Genomic DNA, 22,089 nt, shown 5'->3' with positions numbered 1-22,089 from the left:
CCTTAGGGAAATTAGGACTGAGACTGTCCTCTGCAAAGGATGTGACAATACTCATTCTGTTCTTACATAGAATCCATGGGGATTCTGTGGACTAGTTCAACCAACTTGCGGACGTTGGCTAACAAGCAAACACGCTGGTCATGTGTTGTGCCATTATCCACTTGTAATGCTGTTTATGCTATACTCCTAGCACATATCATATGACAACGGGTTCACTCCCCAAATCATCCTATTGAGTCAATTCGATTTAACTATGCTGAGAGTTTACATCGAAGACTTTCGATGGTTATTGCAATGAGACTGATGTTGGACATCATATTCCCATGTACACACCCAAATGGTCTTGTGGTAAACGACTACGATTGAAGTCCGGACATTGGTAATGCATACCAATCTCCTTATATCCGCTTAGGGTGATGCAATATTGCATGTAGCTATGCTAATTTGTCTACGACCCACTACTACTCAATCTACCTCTGCGTTACAGCTAGTGATTGGGTACAAGTATTGTACTTACGCATATTTAAGTGTGCAATTTTCCAATTGCGCCGCCACAGCGCATTATGATGGGTCCTTACAAACGAATGGGCAACTATGTTAGATTTGAGACTCCAACAATCGTCCTCCGCTTATTGCCTTTGCAAGGCAATCTCCTTACCGCTAGATTTGTTGGATGTCACTTTGATGAGACAGTCTTCTCATCGTTAGCGGGAGATAAGAACACAGATGTTTAGCAGAAACGACAGGAATTGTCGTGACGAGATCACACATATCTGCTACAAGTATGCCTGTAAGGATGAACGTCCCTAAGAAAGGACGTAATGCCACCCTACATGGAAGTAGGCATGGCACCAACGCCATAGAGAGTGGCACTCTGGCGTTATAAGCCATGGCCCCAACTAGGATGCATGGGAGGCCCGTGGGTTCGAAAGATACTTTGGCATATTTCAATCCTTTGATCATCGACACTCAAAATCAGTCTCATAAGTATCTTCCAGATTAAGGTTAACGTTGGGGGATGTCTCAACATCAGAACCTATTCCTAAGAATATAGAGCTCTATGAAAATTACACTAGTGTACAGGAGACGTGGGATAGAAACTCCATCATAATTGATGATGTAGTTGCGCATTTCGTTGCACATGAGTTTGTTGAGTCTGATGATATCGAACCATGCTCCGTTGATGTATGAATGCCAACGTAGAGAAATTTGGCCTAAATGGAAAGATGCAATCCAGGTTAAGTTGAATTCTCTAACGAAGAGGAAGTTTTATGAGCCAGTGATGCCAACACCGCCTAACATAAAACCTGTTGACTAATGGGTCTTCGTTAGAAAGCGTGATGAGAAAAAGAGATGGTAATCTCACCTTATGGTGCAAGTCTTCTTAGAAAAGACCTTGGAATCGATTACGATAAGATATATTCTCTCGTAATGGATGTCATTGCACCCCACTACCCTGTCAGTTTGGTAGTTTCCGAATAACTGAACATGCAACTTACAAATGTGGCGACTACATATCTCTATGGAGAATTAGATATGGAATGTACATGAAGGTTCATGGTGAACTTCATTTACCCAAGTCAAGAGGCTCTAGACCACGGAGCGCGTTTACAATAAGGTTGAAACGCTCACCAAAATGGCTACTTGATTGGGAAGGGATATGCCCGCGTATTTCCATAACAAGTTTCAGATTCTATTGTGGTTCATGTTGGACATGATCTTCATTGGAAGCTCTTAAACAATTAAGGGAAACCGCTGAACACTTGAAATCCGAGTTTGAGATGAAAGATTTTGGGAGAACACGATTATGTCTCGATTTGGAACTTGAGCATCGTGTCGATAGATGCTTAGGCATTCTAACAAGGTCAAACCTTCAAGCACCCCCATGATCGTCCATAGTTTTGATCCTGAAAAGGTTCTTCTTCATCCAAAGGATGATGATGTAGATGTACTAGAGGCAGAAGTGCCTTACTTAAGTACAATAGGCGCATTATTGTACTTAGCTTAATGCACAAGACCAGACATCTCATTTGTAGTGAACTTGTTAGCTAAGGTATAGCTCTGCGCTAACATTACACCATTAGATTGGTGTAAAAGATATCTTTCGGTACTTGAGATGCACGATTGATATGGTCTTGTTCTATCCCTACAGACAGATGATAGATTCGGACCCATCACATAGCAGGAACATCGCCAACACTGGCTTGCAACCACTATCCTATCCCCATCCTAAAACAACATGTGTTTTGGAAGGTTTTGCTGATATTGGGTATCTCTCTAACCCATACCAAGGTCATTCCCAAACTTTTTAAGTGTTCACCATGGGTAAGACCGTGATATCTTGGAGGTCTACAGAGTAGACCCTAGTCGCTGTATCTTCGAACAATGCAGAGATTATTACTCTTCACGAAGTGGTTCGTGAATGCATATGGATTGGATCCATAATTACGCATGTTCGAACAATTGTGGTTTAAGGTCTACCACAGATGAGCCTACGAGCATTTGGGATAATGCTGCTTGTTTTGAATAAGTGAAGCAAGGCTACATCAAAAGCAACAACACCAAGGATAATCAGCAACAATAAACTCTCCTCAAGATCTAAGTGAAGTAGGTTCGATTTGAGAACAGTGTGGCAGACTTGCTTGCTAAGTTATTGCCTAAATTTCACTTTCAAGAAACATGTTGGTAGTGTCGTTTGAGGAAGATATCCGAACTGCTATGGTCGTTGTCATCAGGGGGAGATATGCAGACATCAGGGGGAGATGTCTATATGTATGGTCTCGAAACGTGAAGGGTGTGTTGTGCTCTTTTTTCTCCTCGACCGAGGTTATTTTTGTTCCACAGGATTTTTGTTACTCGGCAAGGTTTTTAATGAGGCAACGAGATGAGCACCACGTTTGGGCGACACAAGGGGGAGTGTTCAAAGGATACTTAGGCATTTTAACAAGGTCAAACCTACAAGCACCCCCATGATCGTCCATAGTCTTGATCCTGAAAAGGTTCTTCTTCGTCCAAAGGATGATGATGAAGATGTGCTAGAGGCAGAAGTGCCTTACTTAAGTACAATAGGCGCATTATTGTACTTAGCTCAATGCACATGACCAGACATCTCATTTGTAGTGAACTTGTTAGCTAAGGTATAGCTCTGCGCTAACATGACACCATTAGATTTGTGTAAAAGATATCTTTCAGTACTTGAGATGTACGATTGATATGGTCTTGTTCTATCCCTACAGACAGATGATAGATTAGGACCCATCACACAGCAGGAACGTCGCCAACACTGGCTTGCGACCACTATCCGATCCCCATCCTAAAACGACATATGTTTTGGAAGGTTTTGCTGATATTGGGTATCTCTCTGACCCATACCAAGGTCATTCCCAAACTGGTTAAGTGTTCACCATGGGTAAGACCGTGATATCTTGGAGGTCTACAGAGTAGACCCTAGTCGCTGTATCTTCGAACAATGCAGAGATTATTACTCTTCACGAAGTGGTTCGTGAATGCATATGGATTGGATCCATAATTACGCATGTTCGAACAATTGTGGTTTGAGGTCTACCACAGATGAGCCTACGAGCATTTGGGATAATGCTGCTTGTTTTGAATAAGTGAAGCAAGGCTACATCAAAAGCAACAACACCAAGGATAATCAGCAACAATAGACTCTCCTCAAGATCTAAGTGAAGTAGGTTCGATTTGAGAACAGTGTGGCAGACTTGCTTGCTAAGTTATTGCCTAAATTTCACTTTCAAGAAACACGTTGGTAGTGTCGTTTGAGGAAGATATCCGAACTCCTATGGTCGTTGTCATCAGGGGGAGATATGCAGACATCAGGGGGAGATGTCTATATGTATGGTCTCGAAACGTGAAGTGTGTGTTGTGCTCTTTTTTCTCCTCGACCGAGGTTATTTTTGTTCCACAGGATTTTTGTTACTCAGCAAGGTTTTTAATGAGGCAACGAGATGAGCACCACGTTTGGGCGACACAAGGGGGAGTGTTCAAAGGATACTTAGGCATTTTAACAATGTCAAACCTTCAAGCACCCCCATGATCGTCCATAGTCTTGATCCTGAAAAGGTTCTTCTTCGTCCAAAGGATGATGATGAAGATGTGCTAGAGGCAGAAGTGCCTTACTTAAGTACAATAGGCGCATTATTGTACTTAGCTCAATGCACAAGACCAGACATCTCATTTGTAGTGAACTTGTTAGCTAAGGTATAGCTCTGCGCTAACATGACACCATTAGATTTGTGTAAAAGATATCTTTCAGTACTTGAGATGTACGATTGATATGGTCTTGTTCTATCCCTACAGATAGATGATAGATTAGGACCCATCACACAGCAGGAACGTCGCCAACACTGGCTTGCGACCACTATCCGATCCCCATCCTAAAACGACATATGTTTTGGAAGGTTTTGCTGATATTGGGTATCTCTCTGACCCATACCAAGGTCATTCCCAAACTGGTTAAGTGTTCACCATGGGTAAGACCGTGATATGTTGGAGGTCTACAGAGTAGACCCTAGTCGCTGTATCTTAGAACAATGCAGAGATTATTACTCTTCACGAAGTGGTTCGTGAATGCATATGGATTGGATCCATAATTACGCATGTTCGAACAATTGTGGTTTGAGGTCTACCACAGATGAGCCTACGAGCATTTGGGATAATGCTGCTTGTTTTGAATAAGTGAAGCAAGGCTACATCAAAAGCAACAACACCAAGGATAATCAACAACAATAGACTCTCCTCAAGATCTAAGTGAAGTAGGTTCGATTTGAGAACAGTGTGGCAGACTTGCTTGCTAAGTTATTGCCTAAATTTCACTTTCAAGAAACATGTTGGTAGTGTCGTTTGAGGAAGATATCCGAACTCCTATGGTCGTTGTCATCAGGGGGAGATATGCAGACATCAGGGGGAGATGTCTATATGTATGGTCTCGAAACGTGAAGGGTGTGTTGTGTTCTTTTTTCTCCTCGACCGAGGTTATTTTTGTTCCACAGGATTTTTGTTACTCGGCAAGGTTTTTAATGAGGCAACAAGATGAGCACCACGTTTGGGCGACACAAGGGGGAGTGTTCAAAGGATACTTAGGCATTTTAACAAGGTCAAACCTTCAAGCACCCCCATGATCGTCCATAGTCTTGATCCTGAAAAGGTTCTTCTTCGTCCAAAGGATGATGATGAAGATGTGCTAGAGGCAGAAGTGCCTTACTTAAGTACAATAGGCGCATTATTGTACTTAGCTCAATGCACAAGACCAGACATCTCATTTGTAGTGAACTTGTTAGCTAAGGTATAGCTCTGCGCTAACATGACACCATTAGATTTGTGTAAAAGATATCTTTCAGTACTTGAGATGTACGATTGATATGGTCTTGTTCTATCCCTACAAACAGATGATAGATTAGGACCCATCACACAGCAGGAACGTCGCCAACACTGGCTTGCGACCACTATCCGATCCCCATCTTAAAACGACATATGTTTTGGAAGGTTTTGCTGATATTGGGTATCTCTCTGACCCATACCAAGGTCATTCCCAAACTGGTTAAGTGTTCACCATGGGTAAGACCGTGATATGTTGGAGGTCTACAGAGTAGACCCTAGTCGCTGTATCTTCGAACAATGCAGAGATTATTACTCTTCACGAAGTGGTTCGTGAATGCATATGGATTGGATCCATAATTACGCATGTTCGAACAATTGTGGTTTGAGGTCTACCACAAATGAGCCTACGAGCATTTGGGATAATGCTGCTTGTTTTGAATAAGTGAAGCAAGGCTACATCAAAAGCAACAACACCAAGGATAATCAGCAACAATAGACTCTCCTCAAGATCTAAGTGAAGTAGGTTCGATTTGAGAACAGTGTGGCAGACTTGCTTGCTAAGTTATTGCCTAAATTTCACTTTCAAGAAACATGTTGGTAGTGTCGTTTGAGGAAGATATCCGAACTCCTATGGTCGTTGTCATCAGGGGGAGATATGCAGACATCAGGGGGAGATGTCTATATGTATGGTCTCGAAACGTGAAGGGTGTGTTGTGCTCTTTTTTCTCCTCGACCGAAGTTATTTTTGTTCCACAGGATTTTTGTTACTCGGCAAGGTTTTTAATGAGGCAACAAGATGAGCACCACGTTTGGGCGACACAAGGGGGAGTGTTCAAAGGATACTAAGGCATTTTAACAAGGTCAAACCTTCAAGCACCCTCATGATCGTCCATAGTCTTGATCCTGAAAAGGTTCTTCTTCGTCCAAAGGATGATGATGAAGATGTGCTAGAGGCAGAAGTGCCTTACTTAAGTACAATAGGCGCATTATTGTACTTAGCTCAATGCACAAGACCAGACATCTCATTTGTAGTGAACTTGTTAGCTAAGGTATTGCTCTGCGCTAACATGACACCATTATGTTTGTGTAAAAGATATCTTTCAGTACTTGAGATGTACGATTGATATGGTCTTGTTCTATCCCTACAAACAGATGATAGATTAGGACCCATCACACAGCAGGAACGTCGCCAACACTGGCTTGCGACCACTATCCGATCCCCATCTTAAAACGACATATGTTTTGGAAGGTTTTGCTGATATTGGGTATCTCTCTGACCCATACCAAGGTCATTCCCAAACTGGTTAAGTGTTCACCATGGGTAAGACCGTGATATCTTGGAGGTCTACAGAGTAGACCCTAGTCGCTGTATCTTCGAACAATGCAGAGATTATTACTCTTCACGAAGTGGTTCGTGAATGCATATGGATTGGATCCATAATTACGCATGTTCGAATAATTGTGGTTTGAGGTCTACCACAAATGAGCCTACGAGCATTTGGGATAATGCTGCTTGTTTTGAATAAGTGAAGCAAGGCTACATCAAAAGCGACAACACCAAGGATAATCAGCAACAATAGACTCTCCTCAAGATCTAAGTGAAGTAGGTTCGATTTGAGAACAGTGTGGCAGACTTGCTTGCTAAGTTATTGCCTAAATTTCACTTTCAAGAAACATGTTGGTAGTGTCGTTTGAGGAAGATATCCGAACTCCTATGGTCGTTGTCATCAGGGGGAGATATGCAGACATCAGGGGGAGATGTCTATATGTATGGTCTCGAAACGTGAAGGGTGTGTTGTGCTCTTTTTTCTCCTCGACCGAAGTTATTTTTGTTCCACAGGATTTTTGTTACTCGGCAAGATTTTTAATGAGGCAACGAGATGAGCACCACGTTTGGGTGACACAAGGGGGAGTGTTCAAGTAAATCCAGAATTTGTGTCTGGCCCAAACTTTAGGTTACTTGACCTAGTTGTAATAGGATTTTGAATTAGAGATATTCTCGAAGATATTCATAGTCACTACTACAAATAGTTAATCACACAACACTAATCACACAACAAAACAGAAATCACATGTTGTGTGTTTAAGTAAACTTTATTGTACAACGGTATTAGTGATGTTCCATTGTGTGAATGTTGACAAAGTGATAACTTTTTTCTCTGAACTACCTTGCACAACACAATTTTGTATTCTCCACTGTCTGAGTCTTCTAAAATTTAGAGGCAGATTTCCCTCCACCCTCGAGTCTTGATTGCCTCTTGAAACACTGAAATTAGATGACCAGGTACAACGGTATAAGATTTTTCCATTGTATGATTGAAAAACTAATCACCAAATTTTGATGAAGCTTGCTCGAATGTCTTCCACAAGGTATACCTAGCGCAAGCTATAAAGATTGTACAACAGTTTTAAGATTTTCTGTTGTGTGAACTTGGAACATGGGCACCAAATTTTGAGTCAAAATGCTATGGCGCCATGTTTCCCTCCATGATTTCACATTATGATTTTATATGGTGCATTTATACAACAGTTCGTGATAATTGTGTTGTGTGAGTGACTTGAGATTTTTTTTCTAGGTTTATATGGTGCATACATTATTGTGTCCAAAAGAGAAAAAAAAAAGAAGACTTTCTGTCGATACTCTTGATACATTGTGCCTTACTGTCGATACTCTCTCAACACTCAACACTCAACACTCAACTCTCCCAACCTTTAGCACTAGCTCTGTCGGCACCCTAAACGAAATCTCAGTCTTAAATTGATCTCTTGCAAATCCTCTCTCAGTCCTAAATCTCTTACAAACCCTCCCTCAGTCCCGTCTCACACTCTGTCGCGGCCGATTTGGGTCTATCTCACTTAACAAAAGGTTTGTGATTGGGGGTTTTGGGTTCTGGGTTGTCATTGGGTTTTGATTTCGTTGTTCTAAGGTTTCTTTGCGAAGGGGAATACATCAATCTGGATTGAAATTCGATTTGAATTTTGATTTTGTTGTCGTAGGATTTCGTTTGAACCAAGGTCGATTTCCTTCAGTATTATGAAGACATTGTCACCAAAAGGCACTTGGTTTTCTGCGGACGATTCAGGTAATTATATTTGCTAATTGAGCACTTAGATACAGGTCACTCTTTGTATTAGATTCTGGGCTTTCTGGGTTCCTCCTAATTCTTCTTTCTATCAATTTTTGTATTTAAATATCTCTCTGGCTCTTCTGGGTTTTCTCGATCCTTGTTACTTTGTTTGAAATCTAGTAAAGTTATATACTTTCATGAATGCTTGATTTGTTCATCTTCTGCTTTTGCTGGTTTCCTCATTTTCAATTCGAACGATACTTGCAGTATTGCATTTAGATGAATATTGAATTCTTAGTTTCTTGGCATTTTGTATTGCTAAGATTTTAGGGCTTGATTGTTTATCATTGCATTGTGTAAAGTTGGGTTCTTAGTTCTGCTTTGAATATCAGCACTGTAGATAGTTTTACGGATGAATGATTAGTGCATTAGTTAATTGGGTTTTACACAGGTAAGTGCTACTACTAGTAATTAATTTTTGATTACCCAATCCATTTGCTGTTCATGTTTGCAGACTTCAAATTTTGGGTTTTACCATTTTTGTAGAGATCGATGGAGTTTGGAATCGATTTGGTTGTTTCAAATTGGTTTGGTATCTTGAAAAGTTGTGTATTTCTAAGAAATGGTTATTTTCTTGTTGCAGACTAAGAGAACGAAGAAGGTTGGAATAGCCGGGAAATATGGTATCATCTAATTAAGGACTGGGGACGAACAAAAGGCATTTTTTTAAAAACTGGGCAGGACGGACCATTCATTGAAGGAGCAGATTTGGAGTTTTGAAAGTTGGGGTGATCTTTTATTTTTTAATGAGGCAAATTAGGTACCGCCTTGCTAAACCACAGTTGTTATTCACTTTTATATGTAATTATCAATGTTGTTGCTATAACATCTTTTTCTGCATTACCACCTACTGATCATGATGGCAAGAAAAGAGAGATATGGTTTTACTTTTTAGGTTTCAATATATTTGCTATTATGACTTATGGTTTTGACTGAGTTGAACTTGCAAGTCCTAAGACATTATTAACATGATACATTAGTTTAGGATGGCTGATGTTGTCATTAGTGCTTATTGAATTTCCATTGCTACAACCTCAAATTTTGAGATGTACGTACGAACCCTCTGTTCACATTCTTTTGATATGATATATTGATTGTCAAATTTATACTAGTTGCTCTGGTTTTCAAACATTTTCCCTTTATACTTCACTCAGTCTAAACAAAATGCAACCATAGCCTTACCGTCTGATTATTAGTCATCCCTATATTTCTATTTCGTGTTATTGTTTGAGAGATTTTTGTATGCATCTCGGTGCTTGACCTTGTGGAGAAGAGTGATAAATTTTCTAGGATATTTGATGAATGCTTATATATTATTCATGATAAAGGTTGAATAGGAGAGTGGAAATCAAATCCTTACTCAAAATGAACTGAACCGACTATTTCACATTGTGAATAGAACTACTAGTCTACATATTATCAAATATAAAAGGAAACTGCTTGTTTTGCATAAGAGAATAGTAAGACTTGGGGAAGTCCTTTAGATCTGCTGTTCTTGTGAGTGGCCAAGTAGGTGCATTATAAGAAATGTGTTTCTTGCTGGCTAGCAACTCCTTGAAGAATCTTGAATTAATTACAAAATGATAGGACCAGTTGAAAATCATCATTCTTGGACGATTCATTACTTGTTTTGGACATTGTTATATTACTGCAGAAAGGGCATATGTTAGTCTTTGAAAAGCATTATTATTGAATAAGTAATCCACTACGCTTCTTTTGTATATACTTTGCACATTAAGTAATATTTATGACCTCTTTTTATGCTTTTAGGAAGATCTGAAATTTTCTCATTTCATGTTATTATTAGGTATGCCCACCTGTTGGCTTTGGATTAATGGTTGACTGACTACGCATAAAGAAGACTATATTGTTAAAGGTACAGCTCTAATTAAATTATCTTTGCATTGAATTTTGTTCTTATCACTGCAATGCTTTTGTTATTGAATTGCTGCATTTACAGTTTGGGGATTACTCTATGATGACAACATAATACTTGCAGATCATGTTATTTTTGGTTGCTTGCTGCTGATATATTTATGGTACTTGCATATCATGTTATTCTGTATTTGCCTCTGTTAATTTTAGAAGCATTGTAAAGCATGAAAAACAGCTAGCAATTATTGCTTTTTCAGTAGCCATATTTCAAACATTTCCCACTTTGCAATGAGAAAAAATGATTTAAAATTTGTCTTCCTGTTTGGGTGCATTTGCATATTACCATATGCTGAAGGTATATTGGATAAAACAAAATCTTGGATTGGTAGCTGTTTCAGCCCATTGCACACCGAGATTCCCTGTTCCAGTACCTATCAAATTAAAAGAAACTAACAAATTTAAGTGTGTGTTCCTGTTGATATATCTGCAATTAAGTCTGTCTTCTTGTTTTCTTTTCTGTTTGTGCATAGTATAAATGGATAGAACATGGATGGTTGCGGATAGGAGATCTCATCAGTATAAATTAGGGGTGACACAGTTCTGTAAATTTGCCTTGGATAATGCCAGAGACCCTAACCATATTCCCTGTCCTTGTACAAATTGTGGAAATGTTGACTACTTTTCTGCATCTGTAATAAGGGACCATCTATTTGTGAATGGAATTGATCCGAGTTATGATATATGGAATGAGCATGGGGAGGCCATATCGGATTCAGAAATAGAGGAATCTGCTAATGTTGCAGTAGCAGATTCAGATTCACACAGCTCATACTCTGTGAATGGAAATGAAATACCTGAATATGAAGTAGGGTTAGGTAGTGATGCAGAGATGGAAAGTGATGAGTGTAATGAGTTTAGGCAGTTTGTCGATGACGCCAATAAACCATTATATCCTGGTTGTGATAGGCACACACGGTTGAATGTTCTAGTAAGACTTTACAACTTGAAAGGCATGGTATGAGTGATGTTGCTTTCTCTGAGTGGTTGATTTCATTTGCGGAGTTTCTTCCAGTAGGTAATGAGATACCTGCCTTTGTTTATGAGGCAAAGAAGACATTGAGTTCTCTAGGAATGGATTACACTAAAATTCATGCCTACCCAAATGATTGTGTTCTGTATAGAAAAGAGTATGCTGATGCAATTGAGGGCCCTACATGTGGTACTTCAAGGTGGAAATTAGGTAAAAACTCCAAAGAGAGGGAAGGTGTACTTGCAAAGGTATTGTGGTACTTTCCCCCTATTCCTAGGTTTAAGAAAATGTTTCAGTCAAAGGATACATGTAAGAGTCTGACTTGGCATGCTACTGATAGAAAACGTGATGGCTTGATGCGTCATTCGGCTGATGCAGCTTCGTGGAAGTTGGTAGATGATAAATGGCCAGACTTTGGTTCTGACCCTAGAAACCTACAACTTGCATTGTCATCAGATGGGTTCAATCCCCATAGTTCATTAAGTAGCAAATACATTTGTTGGCCTGTTATTCTAGTCGCATATAATCTGCCTCCATGGCTCATAATGAAGAGGAAACACATGTTGTTAACTCTATTGATTTCTGAGCCAAAACAATCAGGAAATGACATCGATGTCTACTTGGAACATTTAATAGACGACTTGAAGCTGTTATGGGAAGGAGTTAGTGGTGTCTACGATGCAAGACAAAGTGAATACTTTACTCTTAGAGGTTTACTATTGTGGACAATCAACGATTTTCCAGCTTATGGTAACCTTTCTGGAAGTATAGTTAAAGGGTATAATACATGCCTTATTTGCCTTGAAAAAACAAAACCAACAAGACTAGTTAATGGAGGGAAAATGGTTTACATCGTGCATTGGAGGTTTTTAGAAAGAAACCATCCTTATTGAAGGCAAAAGGCCGCTTTCAACAACTTTCCAGAATATTCTCCCTCTCCTGTTCCTTTGAGTGGAAAAGAAGTACTAGAAAGGGTGGAGCAAGAAGTTCCAAAATGGCATTTTGGGAAAAAAAAAATCCCCGTCCTCCTTATAAGGGTGGGGACAATGAAACTAGGCCTTGCTGGAAAAAAAAGTCTATCTTTTTTGAACTTGAATACCGGAAGTTTCTCCCTGTTCGGCACTGCCTTGATGTGATGCATATAGAGAAAAATGTTTGCGATAGTCTCATAGGAACCTTGTTGAATATTCCTGGAAAAACAAAGGATGGGGTGAAAACTCGGTTGGACCTGGTAGAAATGGGTATTAGATTAGGATTAAAGCCTGATCTCGAAGGTCCCAAGAAGGAGCGCATGCCAATGGCAAGCTGGAATCTAAAGACAAGTGAAAAAAGATGCATGTGTGGGTCTTTTTTTGGTATGAAGGTTCTTGAAGACTATTCTTCTAACATATCAAACTTGGTTTCCATGGATGATTTGAAGCTTAGTGGACTTAAATCCCATGATTGTCATGCCTTAATGCAACAACTCCTCCCTGTTGCCATCTGAGGTGTGCTTGAAAAGTAGGTCAGAATTGCTGTGATCAGATTATGCCTGTTTTTTAATGAAATCTGCAGCAAGACTATTGATGTGTCAAGGTTGCCAAAAATCCAAAATGAACTTATTGAAACATTGTGTGAGCTGGAAAAGTACTTTCCCCCATCATTTTTTGACATAATGGTTCATCTAACGGTTCACCTAGTTAGAGAGGTGGAGTTATGTGGACCGATTTTCTTTTGATGGATGTATCCCTTGGAGAGGTACATGAAGATTTGCAAAGGATATGTTCAAAATAGAAATCGGCTCGAAGGTTGCATTACGGAGTGTTATATTGCTAAAGAGGTGGTTGAGTTTTTAGCAGAAATTTTCATCGACGACAAGATTGTTGGGATTCCATCTGCCACTCACAAAGAGGACAAGCCTACCTCAGGTGCTACAATTGTTAGTGTTTACGGCAAGTTATTCGACCAAGCTCATCTCTGTGTGCTTCAAAACACGGATGAATTCATAAACTATTTTGTGTAAGTACTATCTCTCTATCTCATATTGTCATTTCTGTTAATACTTCATGCAAAGTAAACATTAATCTTCATTCATTGTCTCACTGTTTTATTGGCAATTGCAGCGAACACTTGGAATACTTGAAGAGGGAGTTTCCAAAATTAATAAAGAATGAAAAGTGGCTTACGGGCAAGCAAAACAAGACATTTGCAGATTGGTTGAAGGAGAGGGTAAGTCCCAATAGTGACAATGTTTATGGGAATATAAACTGTTCAGTTGTGACAATGTTTATGGCAATATAAACTATTCAGTTTTGAGATTACTATTATTAGTTGTTGAATAAGAGCATTAACTATTATCATTTTTGCAGGTTGCTGTTCAACTGAATGAACTAGATGCTAACATCCCTGACATTGTCAGGTGGCTTTCAGATAAACCAAGCAATGAAGTACTAAGGTTCAGCGGTTACCGAATTGCAGGAGTTTAATATAACACAAAGAAGCACGATGATCTTAGATCAACGCAAAACAGTGGTGTCTACTTGCTTGCTAAGACACCGCTGTTTGAACCTATATTTGGCAAGGCCCACGTAGCAAATAGGTGGACCCAACCCGCAAGGCCTAATGAAGGACTGCAGCTAATGAAGGACCGCGGTCAATTAGCCGCGGCACATTAAATGTTTATTGTCAAATTGATAACCAAAAATAACGTGTACAAAGGGCCGTTATTAAATCGGTAGAGATTAAATGACCCACAGGTCATAATGAATGACCGCGGCACATCAAAGAGGTTGATTGTCAGAAGAAACGTTACCGAAGTTTGGGGCGCACATCAAAGAGGTTGATTGTCAGGAGAAACGTTACCGAAGTTTGGGGCAATTAACTTGAATGAGCATTAGGAGGTGTTATTGCCAATCATCAGTTACAAGACCTGATTGATTGCTCATGATAAAATCAATCATTAATAACGATATCACAAACATGAATACTGTTCTATATGTAATCAATGCGGTCTTAACTATAAAGGCTAAAATTGTTTCTTTTCCTTCATTTAGTAGTTTAGCTTCATTATAAAAAGGACCATAGGATTCATTGTTAGAGGACCTCGACCAAAGGCTCTACGCGATTACACAAATTTTATCTCAATATATTTCAACATTTCAGCAACACTTATCAATCTTTACGTGTTTATTTTATCTTATCGCTTTCTTTACTAGTATTTATCTTTCCTGCACTTTACTTTGCTGCTCTTTATATTCAAGCAATTTATCTTCACCTCAAAACACCTAATACATTAGTGTCCCACTGGGCGTGCCAAAAGATGTTCGCTCAAAAATTGTCTCGGCCGCGTGTTACTAGGCCGAGGGCTTCTTTGGCTTACACGTGTTCTTCTGGAGTGGTGTCGTGGTGCGCAGGCGTGCCAACTCGCGGCCGGTAGGCCAAGCGAGATTTTGTTCTAGGTTGTAGATCTTGCGCCGATCTGACTTCTGATCAGTTGATTGTGGGCCTTATCTGGCCGCAATGCTGTGTAACTCGGTGATTGAGATGAAAGTGAAGTGATGATGATTCTTTTTGGTGATTTTGTCTTTTGTATAAAGTAAATAACGTAAAGTAAACAACAGAAAATAAAAGTGCAAGTAAAGACAAAGTAAAGTGTAGGAATGTAAAGGTGCATCAAATAAAGTGCTGGAAGATAAACTGTTTGAACGTAAAGAACAACAAAGTAAAGTGCAGGAAAGATAAATACCAGTAAAGAAAGCGATAAGATAAACACGTAAAGACTGATAAGTGTTGTTAAAATATTGAAATGTATTGAGATAAAATTTGTGTAATCGCGTAGAGCGTTTGGTCGAGGACCTCTAACAATGAATCCTATGGTCTTTTTTATAGTGAAGCTAAACTACTGAATGAAGGAAAAGAAACAATTTCAGCATTGATTACAAATAGAACAGTATTCATGTTTGTGATATCATTATCAATGATTAATTCTATCATGAACAATTAATCAGGTCTTATAACTGATGATTGGCAATAACACCTCCTAATGCTCATTCAAGTTAATTGCCCCAAACTTCGGTAACGTTTTTCCTGACAATCAACCTCTTTGATGTTAGCCGCGGTCATTCATTATGACTTGTGGATCTACTGTCATTCATTAAACTTTGTGATCTACTTGATTTCTTCCTATTTAATAATGGCTTTCTGCACACGTTATTTTTAGTCATCAATTTGACAATAAACATTTAATGTGCTGCGGCTAATTAGCCGCGGATATTCATTACGTTTTGTGGGTTGGGCCCACCTATCTGCCACGTGAGCCTTGCCAAATATAGGTTCAAACAGAGCCCCCCTAGTCCCTTGAGCTTCGGCATAGATGCCGAGTGGTTAAGGGACTAAAAGATTATTTTTAGAAAATTCTCTTGGCAAGGTTCACGCATTATAGGCATGGTGACATTCCTCATGCAGCAATCACTCACCGTGGCTCTTCGTTATGCTGCGACTATTCAATCTTTCAAGTGCGGCCGTATGTTGAATCTGGGACTTACATCGATAAGAATATTCATCTGCTATGTAGCTCATATCGATAAACCAATAAGCTCTTTAGCCTCTTGTGTTTTGATCATTACACTTGGTCATGCAAACTTTGCTTTCAATTATGGACATTCAATTGCGGTCCTTTGCTAGCCGCGATCATTTGATAGTCGCGGCTATTCAACCATTGATTTGATAGCTGCGGCTATTCAACCATTGATTTCAAGCTTACTCTTTCACTGCCATTTAACCACGATCCATCAAATTATGGACATTTAGCTGCGGTCCTTTGCTAGCCACGATCATTTGATAGCCGCGGCTATTCAACCGTTGATTTTAAGCTTACTCCTTCAAGGCCATTTAACCACGATTCATTAAATTATTGACATTTAGCCGTGGTCCTTTGCTAGCCGCGATCATTTGATAGCCGCTTTACTAGCCGCGATCATTTGATAGTCACGGCTATTTAACCATTTGTTAATGCCATTTAATCGCAGCCCTTCTCCAGCTGCGGCCGTTCAACTGATGTCCTTTTCTATGCCAGGGCTAGTGATTGAATTCGTGATATATATGTAGCCCCTCCCGAATTCCTTGAGCCTCTACTTGAGCCGAGTGGTGAAGGAACTAGTAAACAAAGTTGGGCACATTGTCGAATGACGTTCAAATTTTTTCCAGCTGTGATCATAGAAATATTTCGACCTTACAGTGTTATGCCTACCAATCAATTACACGGCTCCTAAAAACACAATTTTTCATTTATTTTATTTTATCTTATTTTATTTGTTACAAAAACTAAAGCAAGAAAACAAAATGTAAAAATCTTGTGTGCCGTTATGGAGGTGGCCAACGATGCTTTATTGCAAACTTGGAAACTTCATCACTTCACTTTCACCTCAATCACCGAGTTACACAGCACTGCGGCCAGATAAGGCCCACAATCAACTGATCAGAAGTCAGATCGGCGCAAGATCTACAATCTAGAACAAAACCTCGCTTGGCTTACTGGCCGCGAGTTGGCACGCCCGCGCACATGTCACCACTCCAGAAGGAGACATGTAAGCCAAAGAAGACCTCGGCCCAGTGACACGCGGCCGAGACGATTTTTGAGCGAACATCTTTTGGCACACCCGGTTGGACACTAATGTATTAGGTGTTTTCACAAATGAGTTTTTGTGAGCCGAATCTAAACGGCTCAAGTTCAATATATGGTGTTAATGGGAGATACAACTATGCTGCGTACAAAAGTTTTGTTGACTTTAATAGCCACGCAGCATGGAATTTACAAACACCCAAAACACAACCCCAATATGGTTACAGTTTTGACAAGGAGGGTGATTTTTCCCTAGATGGTAAGCCCAAATTTGATCTCGACATTGAGCCTATTAATGATATATATGAAGTAGACGAGCCAATTCATGGCTTTGATCTACTCAGAGGGCTAAAGCACCATCAAGAGATTGATTATTTAATTGAGGAGGTTGTACACTTTGACATGGTTGTCAATAATAAAGCCGACTTAGAAAAATCACAATCGGCTAAATTTGAAGTAGAAGCCGAAGTTGGTAATTCAAGTACATATGCAGAGCTTGAAAATTCGGCCTACATAATAGCCAGAGAACAAGAACCTACTACATGGGCTTTAAGTTTAACGCTTCACAGCCTCCAAAGGCTTGAACCAAAGGCCGAAAACAAAGAAGTTTCCAAGTTTGCAATAAAGCATCGTTGGCCACCTCCATAACGGCACACAAGATTTTTACATTTTGTTTTCTTGCTTTAGTTTCTGTAAAAAATAAAATAAGATAAAATAAAATAAATGAAAAATTGTGTTCTTAGGAGCCGTGTAATTGATCAGTAGGCATAACACTGTAAGGCCGAAATATTTCTATAATCACGGCTGGAAAAAATTTGAACGTCATTCGACAATGAAGCTGACTTTGTTTACTAGTTACTTCACCACTCGGCTCGAGCCGAGGCTCAAGGAATTAGGGAGGGGCTACATCTCATGAATTCAATGAATAATCGTAGCCGGCAAAGGACCACGTTTGAATAATTGTTTAGTGGGTACGTGAACGGCTAGTTGGTATCACGAGTACCGCGGTTGTTGAAGAGCTGCACTTGAACGGACGCAGTAAAAAAAGGTTCATGGTTAACTAATTGTCTATTGGGCATATAGAATGTATAATCTATCATCCTTAACTCTTTGGGTGGTACCGGCGAGTTTTTCTAGCTTTTGGCAGTAACAAACGATTGAATAGCCGCAGCTATCAAATGATCGAGGCTAGCAAAGGACAGCGGCTAAATGTCTATAATTTAATGAATCATAGTTAAATGGCTGTGAAGGAGTAAGCTTGAAATCAACGGTTGAATAGCCGCAGCTATCAAATGATCGCGGCTAGCAAATGATCATTGCTAAATGTCCATAATTTAATGGATTGTGAAACCAACAGTTGAATAGTCGTGGCATAACAAGGAGCTGCGGTGAGTGGCTGTTGCGTGACGAATGTCACCAACGCTATAATGTGTGAACCTTGCCAAGAGATTTTTCTAGAAACAATCTTTTAGTCCCTTAACCACTCGGCATCTATGCCGAAGCTCAAAGGACTAGGGGGGCTCTGTTTGAACCTATATTTGGCAAGGCCCACGTAGCAAATAGGTGGACCCGGCCCGTAAGGCCTAATGAAGGACTGCAGCTAATGAAGGACCGCGGTCAATTAGCTGCGGCACATTAAATGTTTATTGTCAAATTGATAACAAAAAATAACGTGTACAAAGGGCCATTATTAAATCGGTAGAGGTTAAATGACCCACAAGTCATAATGAATGATCGCGACTAATTAGCTGCGGCACATCAAAGAGGTTGATTGTCAGGAGAAACGTTACCGAAGTTTGCGGCAATTAACTTGAATGAGCATTAGGAGGTGTTATTGCCAATCATCAGTTACAAGACCTGATTGATTGCTCATGATAAAATCAATAATTGATAACGATATCACAAACATGAATACTGTTCTATATGTAATCAATGCGATCTTAACTATAAAGGCTAAAATTGTTTCTTTTCCTTCATTCAGTAGTTTAGCTTCACTATAAAAAGGACCATAAGATTCATTGTTAGAGGGCCTCGACTAAAGGCTCTACGCGATTACACAAATTTTATCTGAATACATTTCAACATTTCAGCAACACTTATCAATCTTTACGTGTTTATCTTATCTTATCGCTTTCTTTACTGGTATTTATCTTTACTGCACTTTACTTTGCTGCTTTTTACATTCAAGCAATTTATCTTCCTGCACTTTACTTTGCTGCTCTTTACATTCAAGCAATTTATCTTCCTGCACTTTATTTGCTGCACCTTTACATTCCTACACTTTACTTTGTCTTTACCTGCACTTTTATTTTCTGTCGTTTACTATACGTTATTTACTTTATAAAAAAATACAAAATCACAAAAAGAATCACTTTCACCTCAATCACCGAGTTACACAGCACGAAGACTGCGACCAGATAAGGCCGATCTGTGCTAAAGTCCTTGCATTCAAGGCAGAGAAAACCCTGCGGCCGAGATCGATCCTTCCTTGGCCCACAATCAACTTATCAGAAGTCAGATCGGCGCAAGATCTACAATCTAGAACAAAACCTCACTTGGCCTACGTACGGCCTCGAGTTGGCATGCCCGGGCACCACGTCACCACTCCAGAAGGACACGTGTAAGCCAAAGAATTTAAATGGGTATTTATAAGGAAGCGTAATGAGAAAAATGAGATATTGATACACAAGGCTCGTCTAGTGGCGTAAGAATTTTCTTAACAAACTGTGATTGATTACGAGGAGGTGTATTCTCCCGTAATGGACGTCATAACGTTTTGCTACCTTATCAGTTTGGTAGTTTCTGAAAAGCAGAATATGCAGCTTATGAATGGTCACAGCTTATCTCTATGGGGATCATCATACAGAGATATACATAAAAGTTCCCGAAGGACTTAATACACCCGATGCAAATAGTTCTAGACCATGAAACACCCCTCCATTAGTTTAGAGGCGTTCAATTTATGGATTGAAACAATCTAGACAGAGGTGGTATAACCGTCTAAGTGAATATTATCAGGATGGGATATGTGAATAATAAACTATGCTCATGCGTGTTTATGGAAACAAGCTCCTAGTTTGGAATTGTGGTGGTCTATGTCAATGACATGAATTTGATTGATACTTCTGAAGAGATCAAGGAAACCGCAAAGCACTTAAAGTCAAAATTTGAGATGAAAGGCCTTGGGAGAACAAATTATCGTCTCGACCTGGAGCCCGAGCATAGTGCAGATGAAATTTTGGTTCATCAACCAAATTACATCTAGAAAATGTTAAGACGCTTTAATGAGGATAAAAGCAAGCATACCCATGGTCGTCCAAAGTCTAGAGAGAACCGAATCGTCCTGTAGATGATAACGAAGAGATGTTGGTGCCAGAAGTCCAATATCTAAGTGCAATAGGTGCATTATTGTACTTGGCTCAATGCCCTAGACATGACATCTCATTCCATGTGAACTTGTTAGCTAGATATAGCTCTGTGCCAACATGCGGCCACTAGAATGACATAAAAGACATTTTTCGCTGCCCTGGAGGTAAGGCGGACATGGGCTTATTCTACCCTTATGCATCAAGAAATGGATCAAACCCCCTTGATCCTCAGAATGATGCTCGCCTTGTTGGATATGCTGATGCAGGTTATCTATTAGACCCGCACAAGGCGCGTTCCCAAACTGGTTATGTCTTTACCATTGGGAATACTGCAATCTCTTGGAGGTCTATGAAACCGACTCTTGTTGCTACCTCTTTGAATCATGCTGAGATTCTAGTACTTCACGAAGTAGTACGTATGGTTGAGAGCCATCACAAAGCATGTTCGAAGCACATGTGGACTGTATTTCACCACTGATGAACCAACCACTATCCACGAGAATAATGCTGCTTGCATCGAGTAAATGAAGAAGGGTTTCATCAAAGGAGATAACACCAAACATATTGCACCATGTTTGACTCTAGGGTAAGATTGTTTGACATGGTGGCACAGTGGCATTTTCGTTCGTCTCAAATTTTTCGCGATGGGGTTCAAGTATCAGACTCTTTTACTGAGTTAATCTCTCTTCAAATGGTTTGACATGGTGCAATTTAGGAGGCAATATGTTTGACTCTAGGGTAAGATTGTTCCTTCCTCGAATTCGAGGGTTAGGATTGTTTTCTGGTTTTTAGAAGGTTTACTGATGTTTCTTGACTAGTCGATTAATCACTCTCGACTTGTCAACTTACCTTTTATCTCAATTCCGCTGCACGATTGTTTCTGTTGGTATTCCAATGGCTGGCCCTGATACTCCACTTCTAGAAAGAGGGAATACCAGCAATTCCAGTATTCAGAAAGTTGAAGTTTCTGTTCAAAATCTGGATTCTTCCTCAGGTTCATTCAGAGGAGCAAAATTGAATGGACCTGGGAATTACAGAACATGGAAGAAGATGATTTTAGCCCACCTTCGTGGAATCCACAAGATGGGTCATGTCACCGGTACCATTAAGGTGCCGACGAATGATCAGAGTGAAGAATATGTCAAGTGGGAAGATGCTGATGGACTTGTACTGTCAATTTTGTACAAGGCCATGACTGATAAGGTGGTCCAATTGATCATTGGGTGTGATACAGCTGCAGAAGTTTAAAATACGCTCAATGATCTCTATCTAAATGAATCTGACTTCTCTCGGATCTATGAGTTGTTGTGCAAGGCAACAAGGATGAAGCATGATGGACAAGCAGTTCAGTGTTCTACACTCAGCTGAAGAATGTTTGGGCTGAGATTGATCAGCGGCGACCAAACAAATTGAAGGGTCCTGAGGATATAGCCTGGTATGTCAAGGAGAAGGAGTTGGAGCGTGTGCACCAGTTTCTCAGTGGATTAGATGCTAGACATGACAGTGCCAAGGGAGAGCTGCTACATCGGCAAGAGCCTCCTTCCCTTATTGAGGCGTTTAACTACATCCGTAAGGATGAGTCTCAGCAGGATAGAGCAGGATAGTGCAAGGGAGTTATTTCTGAAATCTCTAGCCTGACAGTCCAAGTTAAGCCTTCACGGGCTCAAGGTCCACCTCCTGGCTTCACTGTACCACATTCAGGACTTCGTCCCATGACTCAGGCTCCTTCATTAGTAGCCAATTCTGGGT

General features: G+C 40.0%; 1 protein-coding gene across 2 annotated transcripts; it reads left to right on the top strand.

Annotated features, from left to right (window-relative positions):
- Window positions 1–7,960: 7,960 nt before the first annotated feature.
- On the top strand, window positions 7,961–14,525 carry LOC121051824. 2 transcript variants are annotated; one of them, XM_040515248.1, is made up of 7 exons: window positions 7,961–8,206; window positions 8,338–8,423; window positions 9,052–9,228; window positions 10,276–10,344; window positions 10,874–13,371; window positions 13,476–13,581; window positions 13,722–14,525. In XM_040515248.1, the coding sequence occupies exon 5, from the start codon at window positions 11,361–11,363 to the stop codon at window positions 12,264–12,266; it is 906 nt and encodes a 301-aa protein (XP_040371182.1). In that variant the 5' UTR covers window positions 7,961–8,206; window positions 8,338–8,423; window positions 9,052–9,228; window positions 10,276–10,344; window positions 10,874–11,360; the 3' UTR covers window positions 12,267–13,371; window positions 13,476–13,581; window positions 13,722–14,525. The 2 variants fall into 2 exon arrangements, with proteins under 2 accessions (XP_040371182.1, XP_040371181.1); XM_040515247.1 differs by having other exon boundaries at window positions 10,276–13,371.
- The last annotated feature ends 7,564 nt before the right edge of the window (window positions 14,526–22,089 follow it).

The sequence above is a fragment of the Rosa chinensis genome, chromosome 2 (genome assembly GCF_002994745.2).
Source record: "Rosa chinensis cultivar Old Blush chromosome 2, RchiOBHm-V2, whole genome shotgun sequence".
Lineage (NCBI taxonomy): Eukaryota > Viridiplantae > Streptophyta > Magnoliopsida > Rosales > Rosaceae > Rosa > Rosa chinensis.
The sequence above is the reverse complement of the archived record's forward strand: the minus strand, read 5'-3'. Positions and strand labels throughout refer to the sequence as shown.